At 42.7% G+C, this 15,185-nt stretch overlaps 1 protein-coding gene across 2 annotated transcripts in view; it reads left to right on the top strand.

Annotated features, from left to right (window-relative positions):
* The first annotated feature begins 310 nt into the window (after window positions 1–310).
* The window catches only part of ALG6 (ALG6 alpha-1,3-glucosyltransferase), a 69,587-nt gene continuing 54,712 nt past the window's right edge, over window positions 311–15,185 (top strand). Inside the window, exons 1-3 of one of the 2 annotated variants that reach the window (XM_033225136.1) lie at window positions 311–417; window positions 3,809–4,097; window positions 10,879–10,963. Coding sequence is in view for 1 of the 2 variants with exons in the window: in XM_033225134.1 (XP_033081025.1) it covers window positions 4,016–4,097 (82 nt within the window). In the remaining variant the exon portion in view is untranslated. The remainder of the gene's footprint in view (window positions 418–3,808; window positions 4,098–10,878; window positions 10,964–15,185) is intronic. The other variant, XM_033225134.1, reaches the window with a different exon arrangement.

Raw genomic sequence — 15,185 nt, forward strand, 5'->3', positions numbered from 1 at the left:
AGAGGAAGCCCTACTGCCCAGTGGTGAGGACCGGCCAATGCTCTCTGCTCAGTGCAGCAAGCCAGGACCCGCCTCTGACAGGAATCCGTTGGCTAAGCAGCCGTTCTGGCCTTGGCCACTATCCCAGGAAAGAAGAGCAAGGGGCTTTCCACTTGCTCCTAGCCTAACCCGGGGCTGGGGACCTCTCGGGTTCCAGCGGCTCTTGCCCTGCCTCCTAAGCCGGCCACCTCTTCTCCAGTCCAGGTTGCCCGCCCCTCCCCTCACGCTTGACGGGCTCGCTCCCGCACCGGGCGCGCGGGCGGTGCGCGGGTACACGGAGGCGGAAGGCGGGAGGGGCAGTGCGCCGCGGGGGTGAGAGCGCAGGCGCCTTCCTGGACCCGCTGCAGGCGCGAATCCCAGCGGTCGGCGGGCGGCGGGGTAAGAGCATGGGATCCCCGGGGTTCCGGACCCCGGGCCAATGTGGGGAGGTGCCGGGGGCTCGCAACGCGCCACGAGGCGGCGCAGAGCTGGCGACCCGGCTCTCAGCTCGGCTCCACTCCCAGGGACGGGACGCGAGGCCTCCCCAGCCCTTCCTGCAGGGTCGCTTGGGGGTCGGATGAGGGGACGCGGTGATAGTGGTGGCACTTGCAGGCTAGGGCAGTCCTGTCACTCTTGTCCTTGCGCTTCTGAGGGCTTGGCCCTCAAGAGGAGGGGCGGAGAAACGTGAGAAGGGATCCCTTTCGCTCCATATGCTCGCCCGGCGTAGCTACACTCCACGGTGTTGTGTCCACTGCGGTGGAAGGACCTTTCAGATTAAAAGGAGCAAAGTCGGCTCTGGGGTGTGGACGGCGGCGGGCTTGGCGTTTGTCCAGATGCACCGTCAGGGCAAAGGATGACGAAAAGCGCCTCCACTGCCTGCCTAGCAACTTCGTGGCCAGTGGATGGGTTAGAAAGTTACTATATTCTGATTTACAGGTGGAAAAAGTCGCAAATAACCCTTTTTCTGTTTAAGGAGAAGAGAGTGGTTAAAAACCTCGCATAATATCTTTAACCACACAGGGATCAGTAAAATTAGGTACCTCCCCGCTTCGCACACACAGATGCACACAGCTCCATTCAGCAAGTACTTCTTGGGTACCTGCCTTCTGCTAACACTGTTCTACAAGTGGGGAACAGAGAGCAACGACTAAGACAGGAGGATCCGTGCTCATAGGGAGCCTTTACTCTAGTCGACACATCCAAATAATTTCCTTTTACACTTTTTTTTTTTTTTAATTGAGATGGAATCTTGCACTGTCGCCCAGGCTGGAGAGCAGTGGAGCGATCTCAGCTCACTGCAACCTCTGCCTCCCGGTTTCGAGCGATTCTCCTGCCTTAGCCTCCCGAGTAGCTGGGATTACAGGAACTAGTCACCACACCCAGCTAATTTTTGTATTTTTAGTAGGGATGGGGTTTCACTATATTGACCAGGCTGGTTTCGAACTCCGACCTCAGGTGATCCACCTGCCTTGGCCTCTCAAAGCACTGGGATTACAGGGGCGAGCCACTGCGCCCAGCCCCTTTTATGCTTTTTAAATTGGAATATAACATAGAGAAAAATACTGTACACAAATTATAAGTTGTAGCTTGTTAATTTATCCTAAAGTCAACACATCTCCTACTCAAATCAAGAAGCAAGATTCGGCCGGGCGCGGTGGCTCAAGCCTGTAATCCCAGCACTTTGGGAGGCCGAGACGGGCGGATCACGTGGTCAGGAGATCGAGACCATCCTGGCTAACACGGTGAAACCCCGTCCCGTCTCTACTAAAAAATACAAAAAACTAGCCGGGCGACGTGGCGGCGCCTGTAGTCCCAGCCACTCGGGAGGCTGAGGCAGGAGAATGGCGTGAACCCGGGAGGCGGAGCTTGTAGTGAGCCGAGATCCGGCCACTGCACTTCAGCCTGGGCGACAGAGCGAGACTCCGTCTCAAAAAAAAAGAAGCAAGATTCACAGCATTTCAGAAGAACTCTATAGGCACCCCTCCCAACCACCATCCCTTCTTTCCTCCCCAAAGGTAACCTCTTTCCTGACTTTTAACACCATAGATTAGTTTTGCCTACTTATGAACCTTTCATGGAACCATATGATATGTATTCTTTGGTGCCCAGCATTTATACTGAAAATTTTGTGTGTGAGATTGCACCATGTCATGTGAAAATATAGTTCCTGATAGTGAAAAGAATTAGGAAGCAAATTGAAGGTAATGATACAAACAGTAAGGGGAGGAAACTTTAGTAGGATAGTCAGGGATGATCTTTCTGAGGGGATGATTTGAGATATGGCATGAATGGTAAAAGATTAGCCATTCCAATCAGTTCTGGAGTTATCCCATGATGTTTTTATTTTAAGTAAGAAAATAATTAGGGCTGGCTGCGGTGGCTTAAGCCCGTAATCCCAGCACTTTGGGAGACCAAGGTGGGCGGATCACCTGAGGTCAGGAGTTCAAGATCAGCCTGGCCAACCTGGTGAAACCCCATCTCTACTAAAAATACAAAAATTAGGGGGCGTGGTAGCAGGCACCTGTAATCCCGGCTACTCGGGAGGCTGAGGCAAGAGAGTCACTTGAACCCAGGAGGTGGAGGTTGCAGTGAGCCGAGATTGTGCCATTGCACTCCAGCCTGGACAACAAGAGTGAAGCTCCATCTCAAAAAAATAGAAAAAATAAACAAAATAAAATAATTTTAGATCATTAGGTGGAATGTACCAGTTTTGCCCTAAATTTTTTAGTTGATTTATTCTATTTTCTGAATATATTTAAAGTGTATCCTGTGGTTAAGATGATCCAACATTTTTCAAAGAGAAGAGGAAAATGTCAATTTTGTCAATTTGCTTTTTTTTTTTTTTTTTTTTGAGGTAGGGTTTCGCCCTTGTTGCCCAGGCTAGAGTGCAATGGCACGATCTTGGCTCACTGCAACCCTCACCTCCTGGGTTGAAGTGATTCTCCTTCCTCAGCCTTCCAAATAGCTGGTATGACAGGCGAGCGCCACCATACCTGGCTAATTTTGTATTTTTAGTAGAGATGGGGTTTCACCATATTGGTTAGGCTGGTCTCAAACTCCTAACCTCAGGTGATCTGCCCACCTCGGCTTCCCAAAGTGCTAGGGTTACAGGCATGAGCCACCGCGACCAGCGCCAATTTGCTTCTTACTTTAAAACCCCAACCTAAGGAAAACTGTAAAAAAAAAAAAAAAAAAAAAAAAGTAAGTGGTTAATGATTTTAACTGCTTTTGTATTTTTTTCTCATGATTTGGGGCTATTCTTAATGATTCTTACAGAGGCTCATTTCTCTAAGATGGAAAGTTGGTGTGGTTAATGCAAGTATATTTTGGAAGAAAAGTAAAAACCAAACTAGAGAAATTATTTATTGGAAGACTTTCCCAAACTAAATACAAAGACGAAATTCCTCTTTCTTGCTGTACCAAAGATAAATCACCCCTTTGTCTACCGTTGTGGTTTTATATTTACCTGTAGGTGAACATGTTCTAAATAGAATTGACTGTGTCATTATCTACATATGTGTTGTCTTTCTTCTCTCAGAAATATTCCGTTGTGAGAGTAAATCTTTACTATATTTTTAGACATATTGAGTCCCATTTAATAGGGAGATCCACCTTTTGATGTATATTCCCAACTAAAGGACTAGGAAATAAGGAACTTGAAATACCACCTTTCCTTAACCTTCCTTCCCACTACCCCTCCCCTCAAATTCTCTATCCTTCTACTTGGTTTACTGGGTTCATTGTTGTAGGTACTGTACTCAGCTAAATCTTGGTATCTTTTTTCCCTTAGGATACTTCTACATAGACATAATCAGTTTTTGACTAGTTGGAAACCAAGCATCATTAGAATCCTCTCAAACTCCTAATTGCGAAGAATCGATAACATTTCAAGAAGTGATAACATTTCTCTGAACAAGAAAAGAAGTGATTGACCACGTTTTAAAAGTACTCTGGCACTGGTTCTGTGTTTTCTTCCCCTCCCTAAATTTGAAGAACTATGGAGAAATGGTACTTGATGACAATAGTGGTCTTAATAGGACTAACAGTACGGTGGACAGTGTCTCTTAATTCTTATTCAGGTAATACATTTTTACTGTTTAAAAGAAAAGGAAATTTTCCTTTGAACAGATGTTTGTTTGGAGAAAAGTTTATCATTTTCTGACCAGGACAGAAAAGAATTTCAGGCCTTTTTGATATGGTCGAGAAAATACATTTAAATGTCCAATTCTAATAGAAAGAATATGGATAAGAGCTAAATAGAAGCATGCTCTTTGTGATATGAGAAAGCAAAAATGTGTTCTAACAGGTAAGATGACAAATTGAGAAATGATTCTGTATTACACATTGAAGAGGAAAATCAGCTAGCACTTCAAGGGAGGGGTGGAGTCTGTTTAGTGTAGAGAAGCATATTACTAGATTAAAGGGAAGCGATCAGTGGACAAGAATAAGATTGGGAATGAGGGAGGGGGAATTGATGGAGTATGGTCCTGGTGTGGTAGATTGGCTTAAATATAACTCTGCAGGTACCTATTTAGCACGTCTCATGTTCCAGGCACTGTGTTAGGTTTTAAAAATACAAAGCAAATATCCAGTACTCAGAGGGCCCACATTTTATTTTATTTTATTTTATTTTATTTTTTTGAGATGGAGCCTCACTCTGTCACCCAGGCTGGAGTGCAGTGGCACAATCTCGGCTCACTGTAACCTCTGCCTCCTGGGTTCAAGCAGTTCTACCTCAGGCTCCTGAGTAGCCGGGATTACAGACGCACGTGACTATGCCTGGCTAATTTTTATATTTTTAGTAGAGACGGGGTTTCACCATGCTGGCCAGGCAGATCTCGTGATCCACCCGCCTTGGCCTCCCAAAGTTCTGGGATTACAGGTGTGAGCCACCGCACTCAGCCAGAGGGCCCACATTTTAATAGTTAAATGGTCACAACACAGAGTGATAATTATAATGTAGGAGTATGTGTGAGGTACAGAGTTAATAGAGAAGTGAATGATCAGGATGCATTAGAAGAAACTTCAGGAAAGATGTTTGCATTCAAGGTTTGAAGGATGAGTCAGAATTTTCTAGGCAAATGAAGTGGAGAAGGTATTATAGGGTGCAGAAACTTGTGCAACAGACTTGGTGTCATAGAGCATGGTTATTATAAGTATTGTATTTGAGTTGCATAAAAGATAGGAACAAAAAGGATGAGGAGAGAGTGACCAGAGAGTAGGTTATACAATTAGCTGGACAAATTATTTGGTTGTGGAAAAATAACTTATGTTAGTGAAAAACGGTCATAGGAAAAAGAGATAAAGAGAAAAATGATACAATAATAATAATAGTTGTAAGAGCTATGATATACACCAACACATATATATACACAGACACACCTTTCTACTTACACATTTACTATATACACAGATACATATATGGATATTTATATATATTTATATGTGTGTGTATGTAGTAAATGTGTATATACACAGACACACAAATGTATAGGTATTTTATGCATACCTATGTATTTGTGTGTCTGTATATAGTAAATGTATATATACACAGACATATACATGGATGTACACGGGCACACATGTATATAAATATCTGTATATATATGTGTATGTAGTAAATGTCTATGTAGAGAGTAAATGTGTATGTGTCTGTGTATAGCGTAGCTTTGTTTTCAGAAAAAAAAAAAGCTCTGTTGCCCAGGCTGGAGTGCAGTGGTGCAATCTTGGCTCATTGTAACCTCCGCCTCTCAGGTTCAAGTGATTCTCCTGCCTCAGCCTCCTAAGTAGCTGGGATTACAGGTGCACGCCATAACGCCCAGCTAATTTTTGTATTTTTAGTAGAGACAAAGTTTCACCATGTTGGTCAGGCTGGTCTTGAACTCCTGACCTCATGATCTGCCTGCCTCGGCCTCCCAAAGTGCTGGGATTACAGGCATGAGCCACTGTGCCTGGCCTGTAGCTCTTACTTATGGATGTATATGCACACAGACACATATATATGTTTTGTAAGTCTTTTTTTTTCTGTGGAGACAAGGTTTCACTCTTGTGGTCCAGGCTAAAGTGCAATGGCACGATGTTGGCTCATTGTAACCTCCGCCTCCTTGGCGCAGCGATTCTGCCACCTCAGCCTCCCGAGTAGCTGAAATTACAGGCGTGCATCATGACACCTAGCTAATTTTTGTATTTTTTGTCGATATAGGGTTTCGTCATGTTGCTCAGGCTGGTCTTGAACTCCTGAGCTCAAGTGACCTGCCTGCCCCAGCCTCCCAAAGTGCTGGGATTATAGGTGTGAGCCACCATGCCCAGCCAATATTTTACCCAGACTATAGTTTCTCTTTTCTCTTAAAACATTTTTTTGTGGGGAGGCTAAGGTGGGTGGATTGCCTGAGCTCAAGAGTTCAAGACCAGCCTGAGCAACATGGCAAAACCCTGTCTCTATTAAAAATACAAAAATTAGCTGGGCGGACACCTGTAATCCCAGCTGCTGGGGAGGCTGAGGCACGAGAATTGCTTAAGCCTGGGAGATGGAGGTTGCAGTGAGCCGAGATCATGCCACTACACTTTAGCCTGGGTGACAGAGCAAGACTCTGCCTCAAAACAAAACAAAACACACACACACACTTTTTTGGGCTATTTTTATTTTTTAATTAAATTAATTAATTAATTATTTTATTTATTTATTTTTTTTGAGACAGTGTCTCCCCCTGTTGCCCAGGCTGGAGTGCAGTGGCATGATCTCGCTCACTGCAGCCTTGACCTCTTGGGCTCAAGTGATCCTCCTGCCTCAGCTTCCTGAGCAGCTGGGACCACAGGAATGTGGCTAATTCCCTGGCTAATTGTTTTGATTTTTAGTAAAGATGAGGTCTCACTATGTTGCCTAGGCTGGTCTTGAACTCCTGGGCTTGAGCAATCCTCCTGCCTCAGCCTCACAAAATACTGGGATTACAGGCATGAGCCACTGTGCCTGATTTTTTCAAATACTCTGGCTTAATATAGTTTTTCTTTATTCAGCATGAATTTAAAGGATTTATAGAAAGAACTTGTAAGAACTACTGTGTTTTGAGTATGAGTATTTTCTTTAGTTTTTACCGCAACCACTGAAGACAGGTAATATCTTCGATTTACAAATGGAAAATGAGACAACCAATAAATGACAACTGTGATTCAAATATAGTTGTATTTCATTCCAAAATCAGTGCTCTTATGACTCTGCTCTGTGCCTTCTGAATGAGTTCGAGGAATATGGAGGAAGTAAAATCACTTAAATGTAGCAGTTGACTTGGGCTCAAATCTTAGCTCTTTCACCTGTCAGTTGCCTGATCTTGGGAAAATTATTTAATTTCCTTGAGCCTCTTCTATCAAGTGGTGTATTAATACATACTTTAAGAGGGTTCTTGGCAGGGCAGTGGCTCATGCCTGCAATCCTAGCACTTTGGGAGACCGAGGTGGGCCGGTCACATGAGGTCAGGAGTTTGAGACCAGCATGATGAAACCCTGTCTCTACTAAAAATGCAAAAATTAGCTGGGTGTGGTGGTGGGTGCCTGTAGTCCCAGCTACTCCGGAGGATGAGGCGCAAGAATTGCTTGCACCTGGAAGGCAGAGTGTGCAGTGAGCCGAGATCACTGATATTTTACTGATATTTTACCAATTGATCTACCAGTTATTAAGAGAGCTGTAGTTTCTCTTTGTAGTTTCGTCAACTTGTGTGTGTGTATGTTGTATCTATATTACTAGGTGATTTAGAATTGTTTTTCTTTTTTCTTTTCTTTTTTTTTTTTTGAGATGGAATCTCACTCTGTTGCCCAGGCTAGAGGGCGCAATCTCAGCTCACTGCAACCTCTGCCTCCCGGGTTCAAGGGATTCTCCTGCCTCAGCCTCCCTAGTAGCTGGGATTACAGGCGTGTGCTGCCACACCCAGCTAATTTTTGCATTTTTAGTAGAGATGGGGTTTCACCATGTTGGCCAGGCTGGTCTTGAACTCCTGACCTCAGGTGATCCACCGCCTTGGCCTCCCAAAGTGCTGGGATTACAGGTAGAATTTTTTTTGTGTGTGTGACTTAAATTTCATATCACTGTTGCTTCCCTGTTTGTTTACAGTGTTGCTTTTTTGTTAAAGTTTGTTTCCTCTAAAATTAATATAGCCATAATAGTTTTCTTTAGTTTGATTTTTGCTTATTATATCTTTTTCTGTCCTTTTATTCTTTACTGTATGTTTAGATATGTCTAAGCAATTTCCCTCCCCAGTTGCTGTTTCCCTCCTCTACTGGTTTGAAAGCTGTACTTTATTTTCTTCTTTCAGGACTTAATCTGGAGATTTTCAGTTGCATATTTAACTTAACAAAGTCTAAAGTTAATATTTATATCCTCTTGAACAATGCAAAGACTTTAGAATGTTTTAATTCTGGTTACAGATCCTCACTTCCCAAGTTAAAATATTACTGTCTAGGATTTTGTTTCTTCTGTGATTTTTAATCCTATAAATTAAGGCATTAATGACTTTTTTTGTACAGTTAATATTGTTTTATTATTTATTATTTATTTATTTTTAGCAATGGGACCTCACTCTGTTGCCCAAGCTCAATACAGTGGCGTGACCATAGTTCATTGCAGCCTTGACTTCTTAGGCTCAGAGGATCCTCCTGCTCCAGCCTCCCCAGTAGCTGGACCTACAGGTGCTTGCCACCACACCCAGCTAAATATATATTTTTTTATTTTTAGTAGACATAAGGTCCTGCTATGTTGCCCAAGCTGGGCTCAAACTCCTGGGCTCAAGGGGGATCCTCCCACCTTGGCCTCCTAAAGTGCTGGGATGACAGGTGTGAGCCACTGCGCCCTGAATTTTTATTTAGTTTTACCTTTGTGTTTAGCATTTTCTGTTCACCCTTCCTTCTTACATATTGTGTCTTTCTTTGAGATCATTTTTTTTCTTCCGGAGTACACCTTTGGGAGGTTTTTTTTAGTGAGAGTCTGTTGGTGGCAAACCCAGTTTTTGTCTGAAAATGCCTTTATTTGGCTTTCAGTCAAAATTTTGCTGGGTATGGAATTGTTTTGATGGTTATTTTCTCTTAGTATTTTGAAAATATCATTGTTTTTTAATTTGTGTTGATGTTTGGACATCAGCTGTCATTTTAATTGTTACTCTTTTGTAGGTAATTTGCCTTTCTTGCTGCAGTTTCACTACGATGTATCTTAGTGAATATTAAAAAATCTGTCATCCTAGGATTTTTCTGTGATTTCTGTCTCTAAGGAATGGTATTTTCTGTACTAGAAACTTTTCAGCTACTGTGTCTTCTTATTTTTCTTCCTTTTAGAACTCTGATTAGATATATGTTGGATCTTTGGTTATTAATTCCACAGATATGTATAGGCCATTCACTATGTGCCAAGGGCTGGTGATGCAGCAGAGAATAAAATAGACAATAATCTCTTCCCCTCATTGACTTTATAGTTCTCAGTTATCTCTTCAAATATTGTATCTTCCTCATTTTTATTCTTGTACAACTCTTGTTAGATGTATGTTGGGTCTTTTCATTCTGTCTTCTGTGTTTCATAATCTCTTGTATTTTCCATCTCAGGGTTTCATCACAGTGCTTCCTTTATAATCATCAAATTTGCTTTCCTGTTCATTACTTTTTAGCTGTGCTTAATCTTTTTTTTTTAACTCCCCATTGAGTGTCAAGGTTTCAGTTACTATGTTTTTTATTTCCAGAAGTTCTCTTTGGTTCCTTTTTAAGTCTTGATCATTTCTGATAGTCTCTTGTTCCTTCAGCATCTTTCAAGATCTTCTTTTGTATTGTTAAGCAGTTGAACCATGCTTATTTTATGTTCCTTATCTAAAAATTCTAATATCTGCATTCTGATTTCATAGTTTTTTGTTTCTCCTGACTCTAGCTCATGGTATTTTGTTTCTTCATGAGGCTGGTGATTTTTAATAAAATTGTGAGTTTATGTAATTTGGAACTTATCTGTGGTAATTCTTTTTTTTTTTTTTTTTTTGAGACGGAGTCTTGCTCTGTCGCCCAGGCTGGAGTGCAGTGGCCGGATCTCAGCTCACTGCAAGCGCAGCCCCCCGGGTTCACGCCATTCTCCTGCCTCAGCCTCCCGAGTAGCTTGGACTACAGGCACTCGCCACCTCGCCCGGCTAGTTTTCTTGTATTTTTTAGTAGAGACAGGGTTTCACCGTGTTAGCCAGGATGGTCTCGATCTCCTGACCTCGTGATCCGCCCGTCTCGGCCTCCCAAAGTGCTGGGATTACAGGCTTGAGCCACCGCGCCCGGCCGGTAATTCTTTGAGGCTTGAGTTTCCTGTACATTTTTCCACACGGGGTTTATATTGCTTCCTGGTAGGCACCTGGGGCACTATTAACAAAAATCAAACTAAATTAGCAACTTAAGGTTTCTTTGGGTCATATACTTGGTGTGAATTCAGGCCCCAACCTGGGCGAATGCAGGCATAAGGTCAGTAATTTTCTTTTCTTTTCTTTTCTTTTTTTTGTTGTTTTTTTTTTTGAGACTCTGTCGCCCAGGTTGTAGTGCAGTGGCCAGATCTCAGCTCACTGCAAGCTCCGCCTCCCGGGTTTACACCATTCTCCTGCCTCAGCCTCCCGAATAGCTGGGACTACAGGCGCCCTCCACCTCGTCCGGCTAGTTTTTTTGTATTTTTTAGTAGAGATGGGATTTCACCATGTTAGCCAGGATGGTCTCGAGCTCCTAAGGTCAGGAATTTTCTAAGGACTCTTTTTCCTTTTTCCTGTACTACTGGGAGCCAGGGCCGAGATGAGTACTATCTTCACTATCTCCCTAAAGGCATTGTTTTTTAGTAGAGGGTTCTCTGACCTTGAATTCCTACCTGTTCAGGTCCCAGGCTTTGCCTCCATACTGATTGCATAGGGCTCCTGGTAGCCAGGCTGTTGCCCACCAGAGATCATTGGATACCCACAAGGTAAATGCTTACTGCTCTGAATCTATACTTTGTTGTTGTTTCTGGGGCCTCTAAGGAATTCTTTCATGTTACTGCTAGTTCAGCCATGTATTAAAATTATATATTTATAAAAGTAGGATATGTAATACTATATTATATAAAAACAAATATAAATCATACATTATATATAAAACATCATATATAAAACATTATATTATATACGTTTTCTATTGAATGTTAACTGGGATTTTTACTGGAGATGTTTTTGGACCCTTTGTCTGTCATATTGCTGGAACCTGAAGTGCCATCTATATTTTTAAAAGCTCCATAAGTTATTCTAGTGTTTACAGAGGGTTAATAGACATGATGGTTGAAGCCAGGGGTTGAGGGGCAAAAGCAACAGGTTTGGAAGTTGCTTTTGCCCCTCAGCAAAAACAACTTTTGTGCAAGAAGAAAAAAGATTTAACCACTGATCATCTCCAGAGAGAAGGGGGAATGATTAAAGGAGACTGAGAAGAAACTGTGTTGTAGGCTTAGCATCTGGAGAGTTTGTTTTTCTAGAAGCCAAGAAACCAGAGAACTCTACGAAATGAGGACTGGCAAACAGTGTCAAGCTATAGACATGTCAAGGAGGATGAAAATTTAAAATAGACAAGGGATCTATAGGAGGCCATGTGAACCTCCTGGTTGCCAGACTGTAATGAACTGAGGACTGAATGGTAGTTATCAAATGGACATAGCAACTTTCAGGAATTTTGTTAGTGAACGGAAGAAAGGAAGTAGTTTGGTGGCTGAAGTGGGGGAAGAAAGGTTGAGGAAAGGTCCAATTAGAAGTTGTTATATAAAATATGTAACTTATAATATTAGTTTTACTTTTAGTCCATGATTGGTCCATTGGAAAGTCATCCCCTTTTCTGACTTTGGTACTAATTCATGGTGATTACTTAGTTTGCAATCTTTTTTCCAGTTTTTCTTTTGTCTCCTAATTTTGACACATACATTATTTTCTTGTTTATTTTAAGGTGAAGTTGAAAAGAACTAAAACCAGAGTATAGGCTAAAATAATACAAATTTTAAAATGATACTATTTCAGTATTGCTGGTTTATATAATCAAATGCTTAATGGGAATTCAGGAGGGGACAATTCATCCAATACTTCTCTATTCCTGTGACTTACATATATTACTAAATCTGACATTTCTTTCATGAACTGAGTTTACTCAATCACTTTTCTCATCTAGAAAAGAAAACAGGACTCCAACTCCTTATTTTAAACCCTGCTCTTAAGTTGCCTGTAAGAAAATCAACAGAATCAGATTCCTTTTGGGTCACTATATAAGAAAAATATTGTTATTGCACATTAGTAGATTATTTGAAGGCATCTTGTAGATGGCTATGATATATTTTTGTCATTTTTCAGATAAGGAAAATAAAAATGCTAAACATTAAGAAAAATGGTGGCTGGGCACAGTGGCTCACACCTGTAATCCCAGCACTTTGAGAGGCTGAGGCAGGTGGATTGCTTGAGCCCAAAAGTTTGAGTCCAGCTTGGGCAATATGGGGAAACTTTGTCTTTATAAAAAATACAAAAATTGGCTGGGCGTGGTGGCTCATGCCTGTAATCCCAGCCTTTGGGAGGCCAAGGCAGGCGGATCATGAGGTCAGGAGATCAAGACCATCCTGGCTAACACAGTGAAAGCCTGTCTCTACTAAAAATACAAAAAATTAGCCAGGCGTGGTGGCAGGCACCTGTAGTCCCAGGTACTTGGGAGGCTGAGGCAGGAGAATGGCATGAACCTGGGAGGCAGAGCTTGCAGTGAACTGAGATCGTGCCACTGCACTACAGCCTGGGTGACAGAGTGAGACCATCTCAAAAAAAAAACAAAAAAGCAAAAATTAGGTGGGCATGGTGGCGCGTGCCTGTAGTCCCAGCTACTGATAGTGGGGGCTGAGGTGGGTTCCCTTGAGCCCAGAAGGTCAAGGCGCAGTGAGCTGTGATCACACCACTGGACTCCAGCCTGGGTGACAGAACATGACCCTGTTAGAAAAGAAAAGAAGGAGGGGAGAGAAAGGGAGGGGACGGGAGGGGATTCCATTATAGAACTCAAACCCATCATAAAGAATATAACATTTTTAGCATTCACGTGTGAGGAACTTATGTGTCATTGGAGGTTGGGAGAATTAATGAATAACATCTGTGATTCTGCTGAGATATTTTTCCTTCTGTTGATTAAAATACTATTTTTGGTATCCTAATTTGTATTGTTTTGTTTTTAAGAGGTGGGTTTTCACTGTGTTGCCCAAGCTGCAGTAGAGTGACTATTTACAGGGTGTGATCATCAGGCACTATAACCTTGGGCTTCTGGCCTCAAGTGGTCCTCCCATCTAGCCTCCCACTGGAAATGGATCATTTTTATATATTGTAAAATCTCTCAGCTTGTACCACTGCTCCCAGCTCATAATTTCTTTTATTGTTGTTTTTTAAAAGTTTTTTGCTTTTAATTTTTATGGGTGCATAGTAGATGTACATATTCATGGGTCACATGAGATTTTTTAAAAAAATTATTTATATTTTTATTATTTTAAATTTTAAATTTTATTATTATTATTATTATTAATTTTTTTTTTTTTTTGAGACGGAGTCTCACTCTGTCGCCCGGGCTGGAGTGCAGTGGCCGGATCTCAGCTCACTGCAAGCTCCGCCTCCCGGGTTCACGCCATTCTCCTGCCTCAGCCTCCCAAGTAGCTGGGACTACAGGCGCCCGCCACCTCGCCTGGCTAGTTTTTTGTATTTTTTTTTTAGTGGAGACGGGGTTTCACCATGTTAGCCAGGATGGTCTCGATCTCCTGACCTCGTGATCCGCCCGCCTCGGCCTCCCAAAGTACTGGGATTACAGGCTTGAGCCACCGCGCCCGGCCTATTATTATTTTTTGAAATGGAGTCTCGCTCTGTCACCCAGACTGGAGTGCAGTGGTACCATCTCGACTTACTGCAACCTCTGCCTCCCAGGTTCAAGCAATTCTTTTGCCTCAGCCTCCCAGGTAGCTGGGACTACCCGCATGCGCCACCACACCAAGCTAATTTTTGTATTTTTAGTAGAGATGGGGGTTTCACCATTTTGACCAGACTGGTCTCGAACTCCTGACTTCAAGTGATCTGCCCACCTCAGCGCCCAGCTGATTATTTATTATTTATTTATTTTTTTTGCAACAGAGTCTTGCTCTATCACCCAGACTGGAGTGCAGTGGTACGATCTCGGCTCACTGCAACTCCGCCTCCCGAATTCAAGCGATTCTCCTGCCTCAGCCTTCTGAGTAGCTAGGATTACAGGTGCGTGCCACCATACCTGGCTAGTTTTTTGTATTTTTAGCAGTCGGCGTTTCACCAGGTTGGCCAGGCTGGTCTCAAACTCCTGACCTCAGGAGATCCACTTGCCTCGCCCTCCCAAAGTGCAGGGATTACAGGCATGAGCCACTATGCCCAGCCTCTTTTTATTTTTTTGAGACAGAGTCTTACTCCGTTGCCCTGTGCTCCGACATAGGCTGGAGTACAGTTGTGAAATCTTAGCTCACTGCAGCCTCTGCCTCTGGGTTCAAGTGATTCTCCTGCCTCAGCCTCCCGCGTAGCTGGGATTACAGGTGCTCATCACCATGCCCTGCTAATTTTTTTGTATTTTTAGTAGCGATGGGGTTTCACCATGTTGGCCAGGCTGGTCTTGAACTCCTGGCGATCTGCCTACCTTGGCCTCCCAAAGTGCTAGGATTATAGGCATGAGGCACCATGCCTGGCCATTATTTTACTTTTTAGATACAGTGTCTCACTATGTCACCCAGGCTGGAGTACAGTGGTGTCATCATGGCTCACTGCAGCCTTGACACCCTGGGCTCAAGTGATCCTCCTACCTCAGTCTTACAGGTAGCCAGGACTATAGGCACATACCACTGCACCTGGCTAACATGAAATATTTTGATACAAGCATACAATGTGTAATAATCACATTAGGGTAAATGAGGTATTCATTATCTCAAGCATTTATTCTTTATTTGTATTATAAACATTCCATTTATACTTTTAGTTATTTTTAAATGGTACAATAAATTATTGTTGACTGCAGTCACCCTGTTGAGCTATCAAATACTAGATCTTATTCATTCCGTGTAATTATATTTTTGTACCCATTAATCTTCCCCACCCCACCCATCCTTCTCAGCCTCTGGTAACCATAATTGTGTTCTTCATCTC

The sequence above is a fragment of the Trachypithecus francoisi genome, unplaced genomic scaffold (assembly GCF_009764315.1).
Source record: "Trachypithecus francoisi isolate TF-2019V2 unplaced genomic scaffold, Tfra_2.0 Lachesis_group12, whole genome shotgun sequence".
Lineage (NCBI taxonomy): Eukaryota > Metazoa > Chordata > Mammalia > Primates > Cercopithecidae > Trachypithecus > Trachypithecus francoisi.